At 62.4% G+C, this 24768-nt stretch overlaps 2 protein-coding genes and 1 long non-coding RNA gene across 8 annotated transcripts in view; 1 reads left to right on the top strand and 2 right to left on the bottom strand.

The window, feature by feature from the left end:
• The window catches only part of EVL (Enah/Vasp-like), a 113767-nt gene extending 109350 nt beyond the window's left edge, over positions 1-4417 (top strand). For 4 of the 5 annotated variants that reach the window (XM_036411757.2, XM_036411754.1, XM_036411755.1 and 1 more), the window contains exons 12-14: positions 2322-2388; positions 2747-2804; positions 3958-4417. In XM_036411757.2, the coding sequence (XP_036267650.1) occupies positions 2322-2388; positions 2747-2804; positions 3958-3995 (163 nt within the window). In that variant the 3' untranslated portion in view covers positions 3996-4417. Of the gene's footprint in view, positions 1-1267; positions 1417-2321; positions 2389-2746; positions 2805-3957 lie in introns of those variants that run through there. The other variant, XM_045571966.1, reaches the window with a different exon arrangement.
• Positions 1264-24338, bottom strand: LOC118704266. The gene is made up of 3 exons (XR_004983349.2): positions 24327-24338; positions 23384-23387; positions 1264-4466 (listed from the first exon to the last, which is right to left on the bottom strand). It is a non-coding gene; the product is annotated as an uncharacterized LOC118704266 (long non-coding RNA).
• DEGS2 (delta 4-desaturase, sphingolipid 2) lies at positions 4479-21667 on the bottom strand. Of its 2 annotated transcripts, none has more exons than XM_045571967.1 (3): positions 21496-21667; positions 6833-7575; positions 4479-5175 (listed from the first exon to the last, which is right to left on the bottom strand). In XM_045571967.1, exons 1-3 carry the CDS (start codon positions 21575-21577, stop codon positions 4984-4986), a joined length of 1017 nt encoding a protein of 338 aa, XP_045427923.1. In that variant the 5' UTR covers positions 21578-21667; the 3' UTR covers positions 4479-4983. The 2 variants fall into 2 exon arrangements, with proteins under 2 accessions (XP_045427923.1, XP_036267651.1); XM_036411758.2 differs by having other exon boundaries at positions 4484-5127; positions 21496-21665.
• Positions 24339-24768: the final 430 nt, after the last annotated feature.

Raw genomic sequence — 24768 nt, 5'->3', positions numbered from 1 at the left:
AGGTCGGGGGTCAGGGGAACGTGGGTCCTGCTCATCGTGCCTGCGGGATCTCATCTCTCGGGAAGGCCTTTGTTTGACGGCTGTGGGCCTGACAGGTGCTTGGGAGGCCCGGAGGGTCACATGGGCGATGGCACTAGGGACAGGCGCTGCAGTGAGTGATCTGGGCAGGCCTCCCTCAGTGGCATTTGGGTGCCTCTGAGATGGGGGATTGCCTTCCAGTCGGCGTGAAACTGCTGAGGCCCTGTGGCTACAGAGTGAGAAGGGAAGAGGAAGGCAGTGGGCTGGAAGGCGTCTCCTTGATTGGATCCTGTGTGTGCGCCCAGTGTGCGCGCCCTCGACACAGGCCTGGGCTGCCAGCTGTTGGGGAGCTCACTCGGCTGTGAAGGGAGGTGCATGGAGGGGCAGGAACAGCAGGCACAGGAGGAGGCAGGGTGCCCAGGGCACAGTGGTCACTTCTTGCTGCTGGAGGAAGGGCGGGCTGCCCGTGCACCTCAGAAGGAGACTCTCCAGCCCTGAGACAGATCTGTTCTCTAGCACCATCCATCCCTCCGGCAGGGGCATGCCTGCGCTCCCGGAGTGTGCCAGTGTCGCCATCTGGGCTGTTGGGCGTACGTGTGCCGTGTGGAGAGAACGGAGGCCCGGGGTGGCGAGGCGTTGGCCCAGGTGACCAGGGAAAGTTCTGTTGCAACAGGGACTGAACCTACAGGATGGGCGTGATGGCCCTGGGCGTCTCAGGCTGAACCCACAGTCACTTATAGACTCACTCGAGACGTTTGACCTGCGCGCGTTCTCTCTCTCTCTCTCTCTCTCTCTCTCTCTCTCTCTCTCCCTCTCTCTCTCCCCGCCCCCCCGCCCCCCCCCCTCTCATCTTGGAGGACGTGGGAGCATTTTATTTATTCATTCGTTTTAATTCAGTTCTGTGCCCTGGGCCCCTGAAGTCTCCTGTGACGCTCAGTGGATTTCCCCAGCTGTGTTGAGTAATAAGTGATGTCTCCGTTGTGCAGGTGGAAGGCATACAGCGTGGTGTTTGACATGTGCGCACGCTGTGCAGTGATTACAGGGTGCTCAGTTAGCCTTCTGGCCGCCTGTGTGTGTGCAGTGAGAACCTCAGGATCGGCTTCCTTAGCTACTTGGAAGCACACAGTGCAGTGTTGCCACTCAGTCACCATCCCCAGAGCAGATCCATCTCCCCCCAACCCCCTCACCGCCCCCAGCCCCTGCCAACCACCGACATAGTCTTTGTTTTGATAAGTCTGGGGGTTTTTAGATTCTACAATACGTACAAGTGAGGTCATACCATGTCTGTCTGTCTCTGCCTGGCTTAGTCCACGCAGCCTCGTGCCCTCTAGTCCATCCATGGTGCCACAAATCGTGGCTTCCTTCTGTCTCACGCCTGAATAATTCCACATATGTATGTTCCACACCTTCTTACCCACCGGCTGTCCAAGGACACGGTGGCTTCCGTGTCCTGACTACTGTGGCTAATGCTGCAGCGAACATGGAGGTGCAGGAACCTCGTCAAGATTCCCTCCTCCAGCGATTGCATCTCCTCCGGTAAAACCCGGACGTGGGCCTGCGGCTCTGTGTTTGCGGAGCCTCCGTGCTGTTTCCCAGCGAGGCTGCGACAGCACCAAACCCTGGCCGGGGACCACCCCGGTCCGCGGCTTCACCGCACGCTGTCCTCGAACGCCACGGTGTGTCCCACGGGCCTGGTAGCTGTCCCGCCACGTCCTTGCCCTGAACCCGCAGGCCCCGTCCACCGCTCTGTCCACGTGGAGAGAAATCGGGCGTTTTGCTAAGATTTTCAGGAGAGATTGATGTGGAAGAGACGTTACATTTCAGACCAGCAGCTTTAGTTCAGAAACTTCTCAAAGACGCAGCCCAGGAAATGGAAACCTTTGTCTCCGAAGAGAGACAAGGATGCTGCCTGCGGTCGGGCCTGTGAGGGGTGTGTTTGCTGCACGGGTTTGGCGATTCGCGTTGTATCAGAGCTGCCGTTGCCGGTTTCCCGTTTGGCCAGGAACAGAGCCGTGGCGAGGACTGGCTGTCGGTGCTTTCTTTCCCGGGGAGGCCGTGCGCGGGCACTGCCGCCTGGGAGCTCTTGGGCTGGGAAACATGGTCACAGCATCCTGAGGTCCTGGAGGCGGCGGCAGAACCCCCGGTAGCTGGGGAGCGGCCACAGACAAGCGAAGAGGGTTTGAGGGGCCACGGGAAGGGGCAGCCTCATCCCGCAGGGCCCGCCCCAAGCAGGAGGCCCTGGGCGCCCAGGTGCCGCTCAGGCTCCGTGCCCTGCCTCACTGCACCCGCCGTCCTCCCCCCAGGATGAAGCCGGCCGGAAGTGTGAACGACGTGGCCCTGGATGCCTTCGATTTGGACCGGATGAAGCAGGTGAGCGTGTCCTTTCCTGAGGCTGTGAGGAGCCCGGGCTGGGACCGCCAGTGGGGCCCTCGCTGCAGCCCAGTCAGTCAGGGACCAGCAGTGGAGGGGGTTGTAGCATTTGTCCCCAGGCCCACCCTGCCCCCCATATCAGAAATAAACCTCCCCGCCGTCCAGGCACTCCCGAGGGGCCTGAGGTGCTGGAGGCCAGGCAGGGCCGGCCAGGGTGTCCCATCCCCGGACACACCTCCTCTCCCAGCTCCAGGGTGTGGGTGAGAGTGATGTAGGGCTGTGCCCTGGGGGAGGCCCAGGACACCCCACCCTGCAAGGCCGGCTTCCCGTCCCTGCCTCTGAGGCTCTGCTCCTACAGGAGATCCTGGAGGAGGTGGTCCGAGAGCTGCACAAAGTGAAGGAGGAGATCATCGACGGTGAGTCGGGCTCACCCTGGTCCTGGGGAGGGCAGAGCCGCTGCCGCCAGAACCGCACGGCGGAGCCAAGGCGGCCCAGCCTGGAGGCGTCCCGGGCCCCGAGGCCGCAGGCTTTGTACTGGGAGGTTCATTCTCCCCCAAACAGCCCGCAGGCCCTCCCCATCCTCTAGTCAAGCAAACAGGCTCGGAGAGTGAAGGGACTTGCTGAGTACACACACCTCCCAGGAAGCAGAGCTGTTATGTGACCCTGACCACCTCCCAGCTGCTTGGCCTGGGCCGGGGGTGCGGGTGGTGGCGCTCCCCAGAGGCAGCGCCTGGCCACCGGAGTCACACCCGCCCGGGCCTACGGAGCCTTTGGTGCAGCGGCTCAGATCTGGAGCCAGAGGGGAGGACTGGGCTCTCCACGGGGCCCCCGGGCCAGCCGGGAGGCGCCTCAGTCCCCACCCGCTCCCCACCAGGGGGGATGAAGTCACAGCTGGGGGCAGAGGGCTGCCTGGACTCCGGAGAGAGGGGAGGTAAGGGTGAGAGCCTACCTGGGTGAGGGAGCCACACCCTGTTCTGGTCCCAGCGGAGAACACTGGGTTCCTGTTTATCGGGCCCCCACAGGCCTGAGCTGGACAGATAAGGAGTTAATGAATAGAGAGGGTGAGACGGAGCTGGAACCAGAACGGAGACCGGCCAACCATTAACTCAGCTTTATAGCTGGGCAACCCCCAGGAGGGGCTGCCTGGGGCGGGCAGCAGCCTGTGTGGGAGGGCGGGCAGTGGGGCAGTGGGCCTCAGCGGGGGGCGGGCCCAGGGGGGGCGGGCTCTGCGGCCTGGAAGCAGCCTTTTATCTGACAGGCCCAGCTCTCATCAGACTCTCTGGTGGCCTTTGGCTCCAGGCCCAGTCCAAGGAAAAGCCTGGATTTGGGGGAATCCTGCGGGGGAGAACCCCTGCCCTCCTGGGAGAAGAGCTCGGGGGTGGGGAGGGGTCCCACCTGCCCAGACCTGTGCGGGCTCCTGGTGCCCGCCCGCCCCACGGCTGCCGCTGGGGTGCATGGGAACCCCACAACCTCATCGGGGCCTCGGGAGACCAGAGGCACTGGAGCCGCCTCAGCGGGGGCGGGCGGGTTCCCGCCACACCTGAGCCCCCTCTCCTCTCCTCTCCTCAGCCATCCGGCAGGAGCTGAGCGGAATCAGCACCTCGTAGATGGGCGGCCCGAGCCACGACCCCAACAGACAGACGGACGGAGGAGCGCAGCCCAGGTCTGCAGCCACGCGAGCGCACTGAAGCTGGTGTGTTTCACTTAAGTCTTAACCTGTGAGGAAATACCTACGTGAGGGGAACGGTCAATGCCTGGATGTTTTTAGATTCTACCTGACGCACACCACCAGGCCTACTCGCCTTTTTTGTATTTTATATTTGTCTATTTAAGTGTACATTTCTTTTGGTTTATAGAAAAGACACCCCCAAACCACACACTTCATTAGGTGGTTCCGAGTTCCTCCCGGTGCCCCTCGCACCCGGGCCTGGCGCACTGTGCCAGTGGCTCCTCCCAGCGTCACGGTGTGAAGTCTGTCCACGCCCCTCGGTGTCTGTGTCCACGTGGTAATAAACGCTTACTGTCCACACCGGCTCCCGCTCACTGGCTCGCCGCCTCTGGGGCGCTGCTGGCCGGGGCTCCCGCAGCGGTGATTGGGTAGTAGGTTAAGATGTGGCCTTGGGGGGTAGCTGGGCTGAATTCAGACGTGGGACGGATGGGAGGGTGAGCAGGCAGTTCAGGCACTTCCTGTGGGGCCTGGGGGCCACGGGAGCCACACCCACAGGGGAGTGGGCAGTGGCCTTGAGTGGCTCCCTGGCCTGGAACATCAGAGGGAGTGCGCGTGCGTTCTGACCAGCAGGGCCGGGGCCGAGACCCCTCAGAAGCATGGCGTTGATGTGGAAAGAAACGCTGGTTTGATTTAGGGCAGGGGCACCAGACAGCCCCGTGGAGGCTGCGCACAGGGCGTGGGAGGCAGGGAGGCCAGGAAGGGCGGCCTGGCCTGAGCAGCAGCGCGTCCGCGTGCAGAGCCTGTGTCCGCTGTCCCAGCGGCACCGGGACCTGGGGACCAGCAGCGGCCGGGGGTCCGGACCGAAGGCAGCCAAGGAGGTCTGAGCACCACGCCGAGGGCAGGGCCCGCCGGCTCCGCGGCCCAGCTCACAGGCCGTCCGCCAGCTTGCACACCCGCTTCACCCTGGCGTAGGGCCCCAGGGAGTCCTCGAACACAAAGTCCCAGAGCACCTTCACCCACGAGTGGTGCTGCGGCAGGTGGTCGTAGTACTCGGGCGCGATCTTCCGCACCTGCGGGGAGGCGGGGGTCAGAGGCCAGGCCTCGGCACAGACAGGCCTCTGCCACACATGTGCACGTGAACATGAACACACACAGATGTGTGTACACAGACACGTGAGCATGCACACAATGACACACACCCTGTCACCCCCAGGGTGCCTGTGTCCAGCTCAGCCCAGCAGGAGGCTGGCTGGTGCTGGCCCTTAGCCCCGGACAGACTCTGCCCCCTGCCCAGGTTCAAATGCACCTGTCCCCGGAGCCAGCTGGAGCTTCTGACCCAGGAGCCAGGGCGGCCGGGCTGGCTCCTCAAGCACCTGCCCAGCTACGAGGCACAGCCTGGCCTGGTCATTCATGCTCCTCGCCAGTCCAGTGCCCCCCAGCTTGCCGACCCTCTGGCCCCGGCTCCCACAACCCCCTTCGGCTCCGCCCTTGCCTGCACACGCCCCCCTCTGCTGCCTCCTCCAGGACGTGCTCCCGCCTCAGCACCTGCAGCAGCAGCACGCCGTCCCATGGAGGGCACAGGCACGCCATGCTCAGGGCCTGCGTTAGAGCTGCAGACAGGCTCAGGGAGATGAGGCAAAGGGCGCAAGCAGGGGGCCGCTCACTTTGCCCGGAAGTAAAGACTTCCTGGGACAGGCACCTCCTCTCTCCACCTTTACCTTCTCATCTGTGAAATGGGGGTAATGGGCAAGGCGGGCACCTGCCAAATCAGCTTGTGGTGAGGCTTCAGTGAGGTGGTGCCAGCCCAGAGCCGGACCTCAGTGCCTTCAGCAGGATGGGACGGGAAGGGCTGCACACACAGGCTGTCAGACTCTCGGTCATACGGGCCAGGGTGCAAACACCTGTACACCCACACAAATGCTAACACACAACCGTACGCACACATACATGTACATACCGGGCACACTCATAGGCACACATGCAAACTCCCAAAGGCATGTGCACACCCAGAAAAACCCACTGCCCCTCTCCTGCCCCGAGGGGCACCTCTGCTCTTTCTATCCCACCCACACCAGACTGATGGCCTCCTCCCGCCCTGCCCTCCCCTCCTCCTTCAGAAATTCTCCATCCCCAGGCCTCCCACGGCAGAGCCACCGGCCCCGACGCTACCACTCTGCACCCACTCGGCCCCCGGGGTCACCAAGCCCTCCCTGTCCTCTCTGCCACGTGGGGCCCCTAGAAAGCAGTTTGCCCAAGAATGCACAGCCAGCACAGGCTCTAGCCAGGCTCAGTCAGGTCTGCATTACACTAAGCAGTCTCCACTGTAAAAGCACCTCGACGCTCAGCTGGTTTGGCTCAGTGGATAGAGCATCAGCCTGCGGACTGAAGGATCCCGGGTTTGATTCCAGCCAAGGGCACATGCCTGGGTTGCAGGCTCGGTTCCCAATAGGGGGCGTGCAGGAGCAGCCAATCAATAATTCTCTCTCATCATTGATGTTTCTCTCTCTCCCTCTCTGAAATCAATTAAGAAGTATATATTAAAAAAAAACAAAAAAAACACCCACACACCTCCAGCCTGTCTGGACTCCCCTTGTCACTCTCCAGGCCCACACCCCGCCCCGGTGCGGCCTCTCCCTTCGCCCTGAGACCACAACTGAGACTGTGGCCACTCCATGATCAGCATGAAAGGAAAAGGAAGTCAGAGCCAGGCCCCAGGTCCACCCCGCCAACCCCCGCCTCCTCAGACCCCGGGCCCCCGCCCGCGCGGCCACCTACCAGGGGCAGGTTGCAGCCGGGGATGCTGGGGAAGTCGTGGTGCTCCATGTGGTAGCCCACGTTGAAGGTGATCCAGTTGAGGGGCCCGTAGTAGGAGTAGGTCTCGTGGCCCTTGAGGAACATGTAGTGCTCGGCCACAAAGTGGCCGGAGATGGGGTGCAGGCCCAGGCCCAGCAGGGTGCTGGCCAGCAGGTAGACCATGGGCTTGAGCCCCCAGAGGGTGAAGATGGCCGCATCGGCCGCCAGCTGCACCAGGGCGTTGAACACCTCCATGCGCGTCAGGGCCTTGGGGTTCACGCAGAGCGGCCGCAGGGCGTAGAAGAGCGGCTGCAGCGCCAGCCAGAGCAGCTTCCGGGCCGGCGTGCAGAAGAGCCAGCCCTCCAGGCGCGTGGGCACGTCCACGTCCAGCCCGTCGCCGCCCAGGTAGCGGTGGTGGTCCACGTGGTACTTCTTGAAGGAGGCGGCGTAGGGCATGCCCACGGGCAGGTTGGCGAAGATGGCGAACCAGCGGTTGTGGGCGGCGCGGGCCGTGCCGAAGGCCGCGTTGTGCGAGATGTCGTGGATGGCCAGCGTCAGCGAGTGGTTCACGCAGCCGCCGAAGGCGTAGGCCCAGAAGAGCAGCCAGCGCCACGCCAGCCCCCGCACCAGCCAGCAGGCCAGCAGCTGCGCCAGCACCAGCCCCAGCACCGTCCACTTGAGACGAGGGTCCGGCCGCATCAGGGCCTTGATGGCCGGGTACTTGGCTGCGGATAGGGCCGGGAGAGAAGGTGGTGAGGGGGGCACGGCTGCACGGGCCCCCAGCCTTATGCCCACTCTCCCTTCCTCCCTCCCTCCCTTCATTCCATTTGTCCCACTGGCTTCCCTCCGGTCCTCCTCCACCAGCCACTAGGCCCCTGGGCAGCGACACGGAATAACGTGCCCTCGAGGATCATGCTAAGACCTTTCCCTGCGTATGATTCTGGATCCAGGACCAGCCGGGCCTGTGGGCACCCAGAGAGACCTGCGGATTAGGGGGGCTTTGCCATCGGCCTAAATAAAGAACAGGGGTCACCACAGGTCACACAAATGTGGTCAGAAACCAGAGCAGCGGCAGAGCCAGGAGCCGCTGGCTGTGCCGCGACCCTCACGCGGTGCGGCAGGAGCAGGGACTGGGACCGGGTGGACCAGGCATATCGGGAACCGGAAGGGGCAGCGCCCAGGGGAGGGGCCCGTGGAGGGCTCTGGCTTGCTCTCAAGTGTCTCATTTCTTAAAACGAGATCTGAAGGAAGCGCCACAAAAGGTTGAATGTGTTTCTTTTGGAGGGTTTGTGTGTGTGATAGTATCTTGTATTTTCTCTTCCATTTCTCAGAAAAGGAAAAAGCAATGAGCGTTGGGGTTGGCCAAGCCTTTGTGGCCCAGAAGCAGCAAACCCTGCAGGAACAGGGGAGAGGGGTGTGGGGGGAGTACCCTCTATCAAGACAGCCGTGCCTTCTAGAAACCTCTGCGGCTGCTGGGCAGGAGGGGCCGGCGGGGCCAGGGGAGGGTGCTACGTCCAGGGACAGGGCCGGACAGAGTGACAGACGCCCGCCCAGTCTGCTCCAATCCCACCTCCCGGGGCATAGCAGGTGGGCACTCCGCCCCACAATGAACAGAGGGAAACTGAGGCTGTAAGGGTGGGGCTTGGCCCAGGGCCCCCGGGACAAGGCAGTGTCCACCTCCTCAGAAGGAGGCAGCCTCAGGCTCACACCACCCCCCCAGGCTGTCCCATGAAGAGGGTCCCAGGACAGCAGCAGAGGCTGAGCCCCTACTGGAACCGAGTCCTGGCCGGCTCCGCCCAGCTCTTTCCTCCATGTGGCCCAGGCAGCGGCTCCCCCTCTGTGCGCGGTCCGGAAGGATGTGACGGCCCAGCTCAGCCGCTCCCGGGCCCTCCTCCCTCCTGCCAGCCCCGTGTCCAGTTCCCAGGTAGGAGACTGCGTCTCCGCGGGATGCCCGGCTCAGCCGGCACCGAGGGCATGTCCCCAGCCTCCGGCTTGAGAAGATGCGTCTGGCACGGGGACGCCAGCCTTCAAGGTGTAGTCACGTCTCTCCCGTGACTACAGATAAGCCAGGATGCCCTGCCACAGCGCCCTCTCTGTCAGAGCCGCCCGGCAGGAGACCGGCCTGTTTTGGAGGCGGCGAGCTGCCTGTCCCTGGCGGTATGCAAGGAGAAACGCAGCAGCATGGCAGAGGGATCCTGCTCCAGAGGGAGGACCCGGGCTCACAGTCGGAGTTGTGTGGCCATGGGTTCGGGCTGTGGTGTCCCAGCGTGACACAGCGAGGACACAGTGCGCCTTCCTGTGTGTCTGTCCCTTCGGACAGGTCCTGGCTCCTGGACAGCAGGACAGCCCTCACCTGCTGGGAGATACTGGGGGGTATCGGGACCCCCAAATCCTAGCATCACAGGCCACCTGTGCCCAGGACGCCAGCAGAATCCCCCAGGCAGTTGCCCACATGCCCGCCTACCGCGCAGCCTTGGCCTCGTCTGGCAGCCGCGGCGACGTGGGCTCCATGTGCGTGAGCAGTGGGTCCGCACAGCCCTCAGGACAGCCTGCCGCTGGCCGAGTCTCAACCCAACGGCAGACGTGGTGGGCAGAACTAGGACTCCCAGCCCCACTCCCACCGCGGCCGCCCTCTGCAGGACAGGGCACCTGGGGCCTGAGCCCTGTGATCCTGGGCACTCTCCCTGCAGCCAGCCAACGACACCCCCCAGTCCGCCCCACAAGCATGGTGGTCACGGTGCAGCGAGAAAGAGTGAGCAAGCCAAGAGGGCGTGAATCAGCCCCCCTTCTCCGGCCACAGCCGTCCCTGAGCCCTGGAGGGCGCCGCGTCCAAAGTGGCTTCACATCCCAGTTCTGGGATCTTTTTTGTGGTGGTGGTTAATCCTCAGCTGAGGATATTTTTCCATGGACTTTTAGGGAGCGTGGAAGACAGAAGGAAAGACAGAAACATCGATGTGAGAGAAACACATCGATTGGTTGCCTCCTGCACGCACCCCTACCAGGGCCGGGCCAGGGAGGAGCCTGAAACCGAGATATACGTGCTCTTGACCAAAACTGAACCCAGGACCCTTTGGTCCACAGCCAACACTCCCTCCACTGAGCCAAACCAGCTGGGTTTGGACAAGGATCGTGAGTCCACAATATGTAACGATCTCCTACCACTGAACAACAAACGGCAAACCCCCCAGGTTAAACGCCGGCAAAGGGCTTGAATAGGCCTTTCTCCAAAGATGTGCAACTAATCAATGAGCACAGGGGAAGATGCTCAGTGTCATCAGTCACTAGGGAAATGCAAATCAGAACCACAATGAGATACTGATGAGATATTGCTTCGCACGCACGGGGCAGGGGGAGGGAGGGGGGGCGGGCGGGGCTACGTGTAAAAAGCAGAAGTAACCGGTGAGGACAATGAGGGGAAATTGGAACCCTCGATTGTTTGTTACTGGTAAGATCACAAAAACGGTACAGCTGCTGTGGAAAATAACGACGGCTCCTCAAAAAAAAAAAGTCAAACACAGAATTACCATATGACCCAGCAGTTCCACTCCTAAATGTGTATCTAGAGTAGGGGTGTCGAACTCAATCAGAGAAGGGGCCAAAATCTAAAATCCAGCCTAAATTGTGGGCCGAATGGTTTACTGAACAGTCATAAACTGTCATTGTGATGGAAACGCAGCGGAGTGCAGTGATGACAGCGGCGGTGCGGGCCACATTGCAAGGCCTGGCGGCACGGATTTGGCCCTCGGGCCATGTGTTTGACACATGTGATCTAGAGGGATGTAAGCCCTGGCCAGGGAGCCCAGCAGGCGGAACACTGGCCCGATACCCCAGGGCTGTGGTTTGATCCCAGGTCAGGGCACACAAGAAGCAAGCAATGGCCGAAACTGGTTTGGCTCAGTGGATAGAGCGTCGGCCTGCGGACTGAAAGGTCCCAGGTTCGATTCCAGTCAAGGGAATGTACCTTGCTTGCGGGCACATCCCCAGTAGGGGGTGTGCAAGAGGCAGCTGATCGATGATTCTCTCTCATCGATGTTTCTAACTCTCTCTCTCTCTTCCTCTCTGTAAAAAATCAATAAAATATATATTTTTTTAAAAGCAAGCAATGAATGCTTCAATAAGTGGATCAACAAATCGATGTCTCTCTCTTTCCCTTTCTCTCTCTCCTCTCTCTAAAATTAATTGCAGTAAAATATATAGAACATAAAATTTGCCATTTTACCTGTTTTGTTTTTGGTTTTTCTCTTTTTAAAAATTTTCTCAGCTCTGAGCAGGTAACCTCGGCTCTGAGGAGCCGTCTCTGAACCACGGACACGGTCGCAGCAGGGTGAACGGACGCCCAGGCTGAGGCGGGAGCAGGGACGCGGGCTGCCCTGTGCTCGGCGATGGCCGGTCAGCACATGTGCCCACTGAGCGGGGTTCAGGCGCACAGGGTGCCAGACCTCCACTGCAGGTCACGCTTCCTGGAAGCCTTAGGACCAGGAGGTGGTGGGGGCCGTGCTGAGGCAATGCCAGGCTGGGGCCTGCTCTCCCGGGCCTGCCCCCGGTGGCTGCTCGGGCCGAGGCTGCAGGCTGGGAGACCGGCGGGCTACACAGTGCTCAGCGCCCCAGCATCTTACCACCGGATGGGGCGAGAGAGACCAAAAGACCAGGCGGGGGTGGGGAAGAGAGGCAGGTGGGCAACTTGCGGACCCCACTTGGGAGGGGGGCAGGGGGCAGGCCTCATCCCAAAAGGGGTCACAGGGAATGGGACACGTCTGAGGGTGCTGCCCAGGAAGAGGGGTGCCTCCGGAGGAGGATGGGGCCTGGGAGTGGGAATCCGGCAGGGAAACAAGTTTCCCGGGATGGCCAGGGCGAGAAGGAAGTGCCAGCAGCCTCCTCGTCAGGAATGCCCTCGCCCACAGCCCTTGCCCACAGCGGGAGCCAGGCAATCGCATGCCAAGTGCCCTGAACCTTTGCATGCTTGGCTGCGGGCCGGACCGCAGACCCGGAGACTCCAGACTCCCGCTCACCAGCCTCTCACCCCGGGCAACTGGGGGCCAGGCCCTCACCTGCCAGGCGCACCCGGGAGGCAACCCACCACCAGCCTCCACAGGTGGGCCTGCCCTGCTTCCCTTGGAAGGGGGCCAAGCCGGGGGCAGGGGCGGGGCGGGCCACACCTGCGCCAGGTGAGCACTGACTCGCAAGCTAGTTCGGGGCAGCTGAGAGGACTCTGGCCCCTGGCCCGCACACAGGCCCCTCCTGTGCCCTCAGAGGCAAGGCAGTCACCGAGCTGCCAGCAGTGACTGGGCAGTGGGCCTCCGGTGCCCGCCATCAAACGGCTAGTAAGTCCTGCCTGTGGGAGCAAAGGAGAAGACCCCTGGGTGCCTTCGGCCCAGGCCCAGCCCACCTTTGGGGGCCTGGTGCCCCTACCTCCTTTCCCAGTAGAAGTTCAGGCACAGGGTGCCAGGTTCCCAGCCCCTCCCCCAGCCGCCCCTCCTCCCAGCGTGGGCTCAGCGCCCCCGATGCCCACCGGAGCCCCGGAGCTGTTCTGACTGCGGTTAGGAAGCAGGCTTCTCGGACCTGAGAGCACGCACAGCCATTTCTGACCTCTGGGACCGGGGGTGCTGCTCGGGGAGGCCCGCCTGGCTTGGCCTGGGTTGGCTTTCTCCTCTGCTCCCAGCCCAGAGGGTCCCGGACTTGGCCATCCTGCTGGAGCAATGGAAGGCGGGGCCGAGGGGTGAGGCAGCTGGATGCTGGCAGCTCGGGGCGACCCCCAGGAATGTAAGCCCCAGATCACCTCCCTGTGCCTGAGAGCACCTTCCCCCACAGAGAGAGAGGACCCACCAGCCCCAGGCCCGGCCCAGCCCTCCCCTCGGGGAAGCCATGCAGAGAGGCACTGAGGCTGCAGCCTGGTCCCGGGCGCCTGGGCTAAAAGCATGGAGGCGGGGCGGGCTCTGAGGGGGAAGGCACCCCTCGGGCTGGGAGGCCTCCAGTGGAGACCCCAGAAGGCCCCTCCAGGACTGGGGCTCCTCTGACCGTCCTAGAAGCCCTGTGACCAGGAGCCCGCTGGCTCCCCACCCCGCTCCCACCCCAGCCCTTCCACCATGCCTGCCAGATGGAAATCAAGCCTCACTCAAGGGAAACAAATACCTAACCTTTTCAGTTCCAGAGCTTCCGGCTCCCGGTGAGCTGGGAGGCCTGGGGGACCTCCCGGGGAGCCGCTGAGGATCGCCAGCTGGAGCCCGGGCTTGGGGTGTCAGCTGGGGGAGGGCGGGGAGTCACAGACAGGAAGGCAAGACGGGGCCCGTTGAGCTTGGCAAGGTCACAGGGCCTCAGCAGGAGCCATTTCGGCACAGCCAGGGCTGAGATGGCCGAGAGCTGAGGTGGTGAGGGGCGTGTGCGGGCATGGAGGGCCGGGACGCCAGGGTGGGTCACAGACAAGGCAAGCAGTGCTGGCTCGACAGGAGGGCCTCTCCCGGGCCCAGGGAAGGCAGGCGAGGAGAGGGGTGTGAGTGGGGAGGGGGAGAGAACCAGAACCGTACCCCCAGCCACCCCAGGAGGAGCCGTGGCCAGGCTCTGCCCCCGTGGGACCTCAGCTGACCTGGGGGGCCCTGCCCGCTCCGGCCTCCTGCTCCGAGGCCAGAGCAGCGGGGCTGGGACCTGCCGCCTCCAGCAGATCCAGAGCAGCGTGGATGGCCACTGGGCACCAAGGCCAACACGCCCGTGCAGAGGGCGCCGGGCAGCGGCCCGGCCAGAGCCACTGGTCGTGAGTGACAGCACTGCTAGAAGTCACGCACAGGAGGCCCAGAGACGGTCAGAGCCAGATGTGACCTTGGGATGCAAGCCAGGACCCCTCCCTCTCTCTCTCTCTCTCTCTCTCTCTCTCTCACACACACACACACACACACACACACACACACACACGCCCAGGAGGGGCCCACCCCCTCAGAGCGGAGGAAACAGGTTCCACCAGCAGTGAAACACCTGCCTGGTTTCCAGGGGCCCCTCTGGAGGTGGAGTGAACCTCAGCCCCAGAGGCTGGGCTGCCCGGATCAGGGGAGCCGCACTGCAGCCCGGCTCCGCCCCGGCTGTGTGCCCTGGGGCAGGGCCCTGTCCCTCTCTGGGCTGCTTCCTCGCCAGGGTGCCCACTCAGACAGCCCTGGGGCTGGGGGCACAGGGAGGGGGTCTGCCCTGGGGCTGGGGGCACAGGGAGGGGGTCTGCCCTGGGGCTGGGGGCACAGGGAGGGGGTCTGCCCTGGGGCTGGGGGCACAGGGGGGGGGGTCTGCCCGGGGGCGGGGGGCACAGGGGGGGGGGTCTGCCCTGGGGCTGGGGGCACAGGGAGGGGGGTGTCTGCCCTGGGGCTGGGGGCACAGGGAGGGGGTCTGCCCTGGGGCTGGGGGCACAGGGAGGGGGCACTGGGGCTGGGGGCACAGGGATGGGGGGGTCTGCCTGGGGCTGGGGGCACAAGGAGGGGGGTGTCTGCCCTGGGGCTGGGGGCACAGGGAGGGGGGTGTCTGCCCTGGGGCTGGGGGCACAGGGAGGGGGGTCTGCCCTGGGGCTGGGGGCACAGGGAGGGGGGTCTGCCCTGGGGCTGGGGGCACAGGGAGGGGGGTCTGCCCTGGGGCTGGGGGCACAGGGAGGGGGGTCTGCCTGGGGCTGGGGGCACAGGGAGGGGGGGTCTGCCTGGGGCTGGGGGCACAGGGAGGGGGGGTCTGCCTGGGGCTGGGGGCACGTGGCCACGGCAGGATGAGGAGGCGGCAGGTGTGTGCACTTACGTGCATTATGTATATTTACATACATGACAGCTGGGTCATCAGGACCAGAGAGCAGCGCAGGAGGACACACCTGCTGGGAGGGCGGCCTGACCCTAACCCCACCCCAAGCTCAGCTGTGGGCCCACCATGATCCCGAGCCTCTCCCGGCTGCTTCTGCCGGGCCAGCCGAGCGGAGGAAGACGGCAGAGCCGCAGCCGGGCAGGGGTCCCAGGCGGGCACCAGGCTCCTGCCCTCAGCGCAGGCCTCCGCTCCTCCCCTCTCTCACCTGCACCGGTCACACACCAGGCCCGGCACCGGCGGCACCGGCTCAGACGGCTCCACTCCCAGGGCCGCCAAACACCACTGCGGCCAGTCTCCTGGGACCGCCCAAGTCTCCACTGTCCCATCGCAGAGCAGCTCCTGCTGCCACCTGCCTCCGAGCTCCCGCCTGACCCTGGGCACGCACACAGCCCCCGCCGTCCCCACCGCAGCCCCGTGACCGGACCTCGGACGGCTGTCCGCACAAAGGCGCCAAAGCCCTGCTAATCCCCGGGGAGCCAGCGCCCGGCTCGGCCTCCGCCTTTCCCGCTTGGCAGCCACGGCCGGCCTCGCCCGCCTGGTCCGCGGGGGAGGTGCTCCGGGGCCCGGTCCGACCTCCGACCCAGGAAAGGTGGAAAGTGGCCCAAAGGGCCTCAGCAGCCACTGCTCGCCTCCGCACCGGCCTCTTGTTAAACCTGCTTTTTGCTCGTTGACAAATATTTGCCGAAGGTCGGAGGCAGCCAGGCCCAGATCGCAGAGATGGAAGGGGTTCCCAGGCTGAGCGGGTGCGGTGCCAGGGCATGGGCAGTGTGCCCCGGGTACGGCGTGCCAAGAGAAGGAGACACACACACACAGCCCAGTGCCAGCCAGACTCAGAGGAGAAAGAATCGGGATTCAGCCCGCAGGTGTGGCTCCATGGCTGAGTGACCACCCGATGTGCCAGGGGCAAATTCCTGGTCAGGGCACAGGCCCCAGTTTCAGACTCAATCCCTGGAGGGGGGCATGCAGGAGGCACACAATTGATGTTGATGTTTCTCTCTCATCGATGTTTCTTTCTCTCTCTCTCTCTCTCTCTCTCTCTCTCTCACTCTTCTTCTCTCTAAAATTCAATAAAAAGTGAATTTTTTTTTTAAAGAATGTGGCCCTGGCTGGTGTTTCTGAGTGGTTAGAGCATCGTCCCTATGTGCCAGGGTTGCGGGTTCGAGCCCAGATGGGATATGTGCAGGAATGGACCAATGAATGCACAGGTGGGTGGAACAATGGACTGGTATTTCTCACGTCTGCACAGGGCACTGGCGCGCTCTCTCTCTCTCTCTCTCTCTCTCTCTCTCTCTCTCTCTCTCTCACCTCTCTAAGTCAATAATTTTTAAAAATTTTTAAAAGGATTTGGAGCCCTGGCTGGTTTGCTCAGTGGTTAGAGTGTCAGCCCAGCCAGGGGCCCAGGTGGTAGTGGGCTCAATTCCAGGTCAAGGGTTCAATCCCCAGCCTGGCCACGGAGAGAGTGGGAGGCAGACAATTGATGTTCCTCTCTCCTCCCCTGCTCCCTCCCTCCCACTCTCTCTAAAAACCATTGGGGAAAATATCCTCACTCCCAGGTGAGGACTTAGAACAAGGGACTTGGGTTTGAGAATATGGGGTGGGCTGTGGGGGGACCAGGTGTGGTCACAAGGCATCTTTCTCAGGTAACGGAGATAATCTAGTACGTTAAATGACTAAAAACCGCTGGACTATGTCTTTAAGTAAATATTACAGGATGTAAATCCTACCTCACAAAAGCTGGTGCAAATCAAGGAAGGTGGGCGGGGGCTGGGGGGGGCACACACCCATCTACATGGAGGCTGGCAGGGGACACGTGAGTTGGCACCTGGCAGGAGTCCTGTGTCAGGGACCGAGGACAGACAGCGGCTCGGTCCCGCCTCTCACTCGCTGGGTGACTGGGCAAGCGGCACGTTCCCAGGCCCTGCCGTGCGAACGTCTACGCGGCAGAGCAGCGAGGACGAAGACACACTCTGGTGAGAAGCCCACGGCCGGCCAGGGGAGGCAGCTGTCTCCTGGGCCAGCACAGGGCCCCCATAAGGCAGCGTGGGAAACAACACTCGGGCCCTAACCAGTGTGGCTCAGTGGATAGAGCATCGGCTGGGGACGCAAGGGTCCCAGGTTCGATTCTGGTCAGGGGCATGGGCCTGGGTTGTGCGCTCAGTCCAAAGTGCAGGAGGCAGCCAACCAATGATTCCCTCTCATCATGGATGTTCCTATCTCCCTTCCTCTCCAAAATCAATAAAAATGTATTTTTTTAAAACGGGGTGCCTCCCAACCACCAGCTGCAAGGATGACACCGCGCACTGTGAGCGCCTCAAAGGGCTGGGCTGGAGCCTAGGACACGCGGCTGTTTCGAGGGCTCCCTCAGAATCTCTGGGAAGCCAGGCCGCTCCAGGCCACGCCAGGCCACGCCAGGCCACGCCAGGCAGAGGTGGGCCTGGCCCTGCCCTGGGGAAGCTGGAAGAGTTGAAGATCAAGGCCGGGTTGAAGACAGGGCAAAGGCCACAGGGTAAGGTGCCGGCCCCTGAGGGGGAGCAGGGAGCAGGGAGGAGGGGCTCGGCGGGGAGGTAGGAGGAGGCAGGTCGTGGCAAAGGCCAGCCCCTCCCTCCCCAACTCCCTGATCAGTGATGATGCATGTTGATCACTTAAGATTGATCATAGTAGAAATATTTACAAATATTTATAGATCGGGGCTCTTGTTCCCCCCAGAGACTCTGTCACTTAACGTTGCCCAGCACGCAGTGTGTCTGCGTGAAGGATGACAGGAGAGTTCAGTAGAGGGGAAGAATCCAGGCAGAGAGAACAGCATTTGCAAAAGCCACGAAGTGGGAAATGGGCAGAAGACAGGGTGCGTTCCACAACGTGGCTAGAGAGCGAAGAGGAGGAGGGCCAGGCCGGGCCTGGGAGGGGAGGTAGATCCTGGTGTGCCGCACGGGCCCGGCACAGGTGGGCATTCCAGCAGGGAGGCCCTGGGAGGGTCCGAGCCCAGAGGACACAGCCAGGTCAGTCAGGGCCCGGGAGGAACCCCATCAGGACCACCTATTCCCTGTGCTGCTGGGGGCCAGACCCACAGCGCCCCTTCCCACCTCCTCCCCATGCCCTCCCCTGCCCTCCCCTGCCCATCACAGCTCACTGACCAATCACAGGGCCCACCGCGAGGGCCAGGGATTAGCTGGCTCCAGGGGAGGTCCCGCCACTCCGGGCAGGAGGGCAAGGAGGCACCCCCTCTCTCCTGTGGAACCTCGGGGCTGGGTGGGCACACACAGGCATCGCCAGCAGCCTGCCTGGAAGAGGGGGCAGGGACAGGGGCGCGAGAGAGTGGCCCGGTGGCCAGCCTGCTCTCCCCCCCAGCCACAGCCCCGTGGCGGGGTGAGAACCGGCCGCACCCCCAGGACGCGGAGCGGAGGCTCGGCCAGTTCTGGATCTCACCGCTCTGCCGTCGAGACATCCCCAGCCAAGTTCTTCCCTGAGCAAACAGTCCAGCCCGGGCCAGCAGCCTTACTTCCTTGTTTTCCTTTGCTTATTTGAACTGCTTTGCACTATTCCTGCGCCCTATTTTTGTAAGTCAAGAACAAAAACAAAATCACAAAGCTACTTGTTTTTGAAAAGACAAATCCGCAGCCTGCCTTTGGCCACACCTGGATTGGGTTCTGATCTCAACCAGACAGACTGCCGCTGGCTCTGCCCTGCCGCCTGGTGCAGGAAGCCGCGGCCCCGCCTGGGAGGGGCTGCCGGGGACCCCCTTTGGCTAGGACATGGTGCCGCGGGAGCAGGTCCCCACCCAGGCAGGCAGGCAGGCAGGCAGGAGCGCGGGTCCTGCCGGAAGAGCACTCGGCAGCTCTGTGCCAGGACGCTCTGGTTCTGGCTCTGAGAGTGGGATCTCTCTCGGGCATCCATTTGCCCTGGCAGCTTGGCAGGGGCACAGCAGGCGCCTGGGTGGGACACAGCAGATGCCTGGGCGGGGGGGCGGCGGCTCGCCTGGAGCAGGAGGCTGCCTGAACACAGCCTGGCCTCTGTGCCCTCCCAGCTGTGTGGCCTAGTCAAGTCGCTTCCCCTCTCTGAGCCTCATGCTACTGCCACTTCTGTAAAGAGATGCTGGCTGGCAAGTTACCCAGAAGCCATCGCTCCAGCTGGAGATGGCACAGGTGGTCCCTGTCCTGAAAAACATGGGCCTGACCGCAGGAGGTAACAGCTGTCCTGAAGGTAACTTAGCATTCCCTCCATTTCACCTGCTCAGCATCTCAGTAAGGAAAGCATTTACCACGAATCCCTTCTAATGCCGATAAGCCCCAATTTCCTCATCTGTATATTGGCTTGCCCGAGGTCACATGGCTAGTGAGTGCGTGTTGAGTCCTTGCCAGGAGATCACGGCACAGCCATGCCCTAGAATCTACGTGGTCGGCAAACTCATCATCAGTCCACAGAGCCAAACATCAACAGGACAACGATTGGAATTTCTTCGGAGAGCCACATTTTTTAAACGTAAACTTCTTCTAACGCCACTTCTTCAACACAGACTCGCCCAGGCCGTGGTATTTTGTGGAAGAGCCACACGCAAGGGGCCAAAGAGCCACATGTGGCTCTCGAGCGGCAGTTTGCAGACCACGGCCCTAGACCCCTGCAGAATGCCCCCAAGAGACAAGGAGCTCCCTCACCCAGCCCGGGTCCTGGGGGGCTCAGGGGGCTTCCTGCCGGAGGCGGGCTGAGAGGAGCCCACTGGGCAGCCAGGGGAGGACATTCAGGCAGGGGAGCAGCAAATGCCAGGAAGGAGGGAGAATGGCACAGCCCCAGGCTTCAAATTAGATGCCAAGAGAGGACCCCAGAGGCCCCGGGAGAGGGCGGGAGGATAAAGGGGGGTGTGGAAATGGAGAAGGGGGTTGGGGGTGGAAATGGTGAAGGCTCCCTGGGGGACCAGCCCTTGAGGACTTCAGCAGCCCCCGGCCCGGCCAGGCTGCCTCCTGCTCTGTCCTCTCTTTAGGGAGGTCCTTCTCTGGGGCTGGGGGTGCTGGGACCACGCTGAGCACTTCCCGTCCAGGACCGCCTTTCCTCCTCACGCCCACTCCGCTGGGCAAGGATGGAGGTGCCCGCTTTACAGACGTCACCATCCATCCATCCCCCGGCGTTCTGCACTCCGGCCAGGTGCCCAGTGAATCCTGTAAGGGAAGGTGAGGGGAAGCGGGGGAAGATGGAGGGGAGTGAGGGAGCCGGGGAGCCGGGGGGTGGGACAGAGATCACCAAGGCCCTCCAGCCACCCCCAGGAAGTTCACGGGCGCAGGGACCATGCCGCCACAGCTGAGACCACAAACAGGGCTGGACCACGGCTCACCTCACAGGAGAAACAGTCACAAACCCACCGGGGGTGTGCAGCCCCGGTCCCCCAGCTAGAACAGGGCAGTCACACACCAACCACTCAACATGCCCAGTGTCGGGAAGGTCTAAAGCAGTGGGAAGCATTCCCCCCGCCAGGTGGCTCATTGGTTAGAGCATCGCCCCCATAGGCCAAGGTTGCTGGTTCGATCCCTGGTCAGGGTACATACAAGAATCACCAATGAGTGCGTAAATAGGTGGAGCAACAAGTCAATGTTTCTCTCTCTCCCCTTTCTTCTCTCTCTCAGTAAAAAGCAATAACAATTTTAAAAAGTAATAGGGTGCATATTTCCATAGTCTTGGGTGGGAGTGAGGAGACACGGAAGGACAAGCACTGCGGACAAAAAGGAATCCCTTCAAATGCATTAAGGAAACAGCTCCTGTCCCAACGGGTTTGGCTCAGTGGATAGAGCATTGGCCTTTGGACTCAAGGGTCCCAGGTTTGATTCCCGTCAAGGGCATGTAGATACCTTGGTTGCGGGCACATCCCCCGTGGGGAGTGGGCAGGAGGCAGCTGATCGATGTTTCTAACTCTCTATCCCTCACCCTTCCTCTCTGTAAAAAATCAATAAAATATATACATAATTTTTTTAAGAAGGAAACGGCTCCTGTGATGGCACCAGACAAGTTGTAAAGGAGAAAACGCGTTGTCACATTTAGTGCTTCCTGAGCCCCCGTTTTAACATGTATGACCCGGTTAAAAGCCTGCAATACCAAGAGCTCTAATAATCCACATCAAAAGACCAACACCGGCCAGGGAAAGCCGAAAACCGGTTATTACATAAATGTGCATGAAACCCACAGCGAACTCTGCATTCCCGCCTCACCGGCGAAGGCAGAGGTGCTGCCAGCGGGTGTGGGAGGGAGGCAGGCGCATGTCCACCGGCGCCGCCTGGCGCTGTGGGGGCGTCCGGTGGCATCTCATGAAAGCGGTGTGGGAGGGGTGGGCCCTTTCCCCCTTAGCCCGGCCCGGAGGAGGGCGCTGGCTGCGAACCCGCAGGAGGAGGGCAGAAACTAGACGGGAGAGGGGCGGCCGCCCCGGGATCCAGGGCAGGATGGCGGGGCCCTCTGTACCACCTCTGGTTTTAATGCTTCCACCGGGCGCCCATCCCGTCTACTCTCGGCGGCTCGGGGTGGGCGTGGCGCCCTCGCGGCGGCCGCGGGACGGACCGGAGCTCCCCGGGGCGCGGGCGGCGCACCCCCCGCAGCGGGTCCCCCAGGCCGACGCCTGCGCCCCGCGCCCGCGTCCCGGAGCCCCAGGTCCGCGCCCGGGTCTGCGCCCGGGTCGCCCCGGGACGCGGCCGCTGAGAGATGCTCGCGGGCGGCGCACGGGACCGCGTGTCCCGGAGCCCAACGCGGAGGCAGAGACAGGGCGCGGAGGACGCGGCCGGGGACGGCGGAGGGAGCCGCTCCCCTCCCCGGAGCAGGGTCGGGGGTGCCCAGGGGCCTCGGCGGGCGGCGCTCACCCAGCATCTCCTTCCGGCGCTGCGTGTGCGGCTGGTCGGTGTAGACCCACTCGAAGTCGCTGCGGCCCGCGCTGTTGCCCATGGTGGGCCGGGGCCGGGGCCGGAGCGGGAGCGGGAGCCGGAGCGGGAGCGGAGCGGGAGCGGAGCGGGCTCGGGGAATGCGCTCCACCTGCCCGTCCGCGCCGCGCGGGCCGGGTAGGGGCTGGGGGCGGGGCCTGCGGAGGCGGGGTACAGGGGCGGGGTCTCAGGGGCGGGGCCTGAGGGGCGGGGCATCAGGGGGCGCGGTGCGTCCGGGACTGCCAGGCCTGGGCGGTGGCATCGGCCCGGAGGCTCAGGGGCCTCAGTCACCTCCGCGGGAGATGACACTGAGCCCGGGAGCCCCTGGCCCTCCAGTGGCGCTGGGGACGCCGGGCTCCCGGTCCGGGGAGCCACCTGCGTTCCCCCTGAGCCCGGCCCCGGCCCCGGCGCCGCTGCGGCTCCTTCCCACCGCCGCTCAGCGGACAGGAGGGCGCAGCGGGCAGGAGGGCGCAGCGGACAGGAGGGCGCAGGAGGCAGGAGGGCGCAGCGGGCAGGAGGGCGCAGGAGACAGGAGGGCGCAGGAGACAGGAGGGCGCAGCGGGCAGGAGGGCGCAGCGGGCAGGAGGGCGCAGAGGACAGGAGGGCGCAGCGGGCAGGAGGGCGCAGCGGACAGGAGGGCGCAGGAGGCAGGAGGGCGCAGCGGGCAGGAGGGCGCAGGAGGCAGGAGGGCGCAGGAGGCAGGAGGGCGCAGGAGGCAGGAGGGCGCAGCGGGCAGGGGGGCGCAGGAAGCTGTGTTCCCTTCCTCCCCAACTCCTGGGGCAGGAACGCGGAGGCAGTGAGGTGTCCCTGACGAACTCCCGGCGGAGCCGGCCCCGCCCTGCCTTCGGGGACGCGGGACTCAGGGCATCAGGGACACACCAGGGGAGTCTGGTTACAGGGCGGAACGCGGTCAGAGAGAGCGTGTGCGCCCAGCTGGTGTGTCTCAGGGTGAGTGTGGACCTACGAACCAGGAGGTCTCGGTTGGGCTCCCAGGCAGGGCACAGGCCTGGGCTGCAGGCTCAGTCCCGTGGAGCAGGGCGTGGGAAGGAGGCAGCCGACCAATGGTTCTCTCACCATTGATGTTTCTCTCTCTGAAATTTAAAAACTAAATTAATTAAATAAATTAACAAATGAAAGAGTGTGTCAAGCCCTGGCTGGGTAGCTCACTTGGTTAGAGCATTCTCCCCATACGCAAAGGTTGTGGGCTCAATCCCAGGTCAGGGCACATACAAGAATCAACCAATGAATGCATAAACAAGAGGGACAACAAATCCATGTTTCTCCCTTTCCCTCTCCAATCAGTAAATAAAAATTGTGGAAAAACAGAATAAATGACGGTGTCAATATCAGTTGGTTGATTGTAACACATGTACCATACTGTTATGCGATACTGAAAAGAAGGAAGGAAGGAAGGAAGGAAGGAAGGAAGGAAGGAAGGAAGGAAGGAAGGAAGGAAGGAAGGAAGGTGGGAGTGGGAAGCACCCGCACCCAGAGCCCGGACTGTGGTGTGTGCAGCCCGGCAGGAGCCCCCTCTGCCCAGGGCGTGGGCACAGCGCCTCCCAGCCCCCAGGCCCGCCGCCCGCCACCTCCGGGACAAGGGAAATGGGGCAGCGCCAGACAAGGTCAGAGGATAACCTCTCCCGAGAGACGCAGAAGGCTGTGTCGTTCATAAAGTGAATAAGTAAATAAAGCAGAGATGGACGAATATAAATTGCTTGTTAAAAACAAAAGCAAACAAACAAACAAAACTAGCCCTGCCGGTGTGGCTCAGTTGGCTGAGCGACATCCTGCTCAGGGAAAGGTCACCGAGTTCGATTCCCCGTCAGGGCACACCCCTGGGTCGCAGGTTGGATCCCGGCGGGTCAGGATGTGTGCGGGAGGCACCCCATCGATTTTTCTCCCTCCTCCTCTCCCTTCCTCTCTCTTTAAAATCAATGAAAACATGTTTTTGAAAGGTATTTGTAAAATATGTTTTTATTGATTTCAGAGAGGAAGGGAGGGGGGAGAGAGGTATATATATATATATATAATAAAACTAATAAAAATAAAGAAAAAATGAAAAGGGGAAAACACATAACCCTCTTTGAAATGAAAGGACGTGAGAGACAAGAGACAGGCCCCCAGGCTCAGCTGGTTGGAGTTGAAGTCGGGGCAACCACTAGGATTGATGTATCTCTCTCACATGGATCTCTCTCTCCCTCCCTCCCTCCCTCCCTCCCTCCCCTCCTCCCTCCTTTCCTTCCTGTCTAAAAATCAATTAACAAAAATAAAATAAAAGGAAAAAAGGAAAGCAACAAGGAAGCCAGAATCCCAGCCTCCATCTGATGAACTTTCTGGAAGGGCAGAGAATGGGGGAGAGGCACCACTGACCAGTCCCCTGCTTGTTTTGTTTACGGAAGTCCTCTCTCCTAGAGATTATAGTTGCCATGTAATTATGTGTAACTATGGCTATCCTTCTCTGAAATGACTTATAGCGTGTCTTTACTTACTTGTTGATGGCCTATTCCCTCTTCTAGGGTGTCTGTGCTCTTGGAGTCACACCTGGCAGCCATACCAGTTTCTGGCAAAGGAGTTGCCCTTAGTACTGATTTGCTAAATGAAAGAATGAACGTATCCTGTCAAACAAGTACTACGGACACCCCCCCACCCCCCAATCAGAGGAAGGACAGGTGCGCAGGTTGAGGGCCTCAACGCTGCCCCCACCCACTTGGCTCAAGCCTGGGGCCGGGGCCGGGCTGCCTCCTGGCACAGGCTGGGGAAAGGACAGCCCGGACCTGGTGGGGGACCGCGGCACAGCTTTCCTGCCGAGCCCGGCCTGGCAGCCGCCCGCCCTCACGGAGCGTGGACGGGCGTCCCACGGGGCCGTGCGCGCCACAATGGTGTGTGGCCACAAACCAGCACCGCGGCCCACACCCACGGTGTGTCACCAGCCTCTTTGTTGCCTGCAATTCTGCTGCTATGACACCTTGGGGCGTTGCTGGGAGCCAGTTCAGAGGCAGTAAATGCCTCACCGGGGAGGGTGCCTTCGTGACACACTGACCGGCCAGCGTCCCCCACCTTAGGGCCGGGCCTGGCCCCACACACTGGGCAGACGACTGGAATCAACCTTTTCAAGCAAGCAGGCACGAAGCCTGCTCACCCTCCTCCTGCCCCTTCCCCCTTCCCAGGGAGCCTGGTGAGAGGCTCCAGCCCGGCGGCCGCTCCTCCCTCTGCTCC

Source organism: Pipistrellus kuhlii, unplaced genomic scaffold (genome assembly GCF_014108245.1).
Source record: "Pipistrellus kuhlii isolate mPipKuh1 unplaced genomic scaffold, mPipKuh1.p scaffold_m20_p_41, whole genome shotgun sequence".
Taxonomy (NCBI): domain Eukaryota; kingdom Metazoa; phylum Chordata; class Mammalia; order Chiroptera; family Vespertilionidae; genus Pipistrellus; species Pipistrellus kuhlii.
Note: the sequence above shows the minus strand (reverse complement) of the source record. Positions and strands in the feature narration are given on the sequence as shown.

Coding starts and splice junctions, on each gene's coding strand:
- DEGS2 (XM_045571967.1), bottom strand. CDS start 21,577: ATGGGCAACAGCGCGGGCCGCAGCGACTTCGAGTGGGTCTACACCGAC. Junction 7,576..21,495: donor GCGCCGGAAGGAGATGCTGG/GTGAGCGCCGCC, acceptor CCCTATCCGCAG/CCAAGTACCCGGCCATCAAG. Junction 5,176..6,832: donor CCGGCTGCAACCTGCCCCTG/GTAGGTGGCCGC, acceptor CATGTGTGGCAG/AGGCCTGTCTGTGCCGAGGC.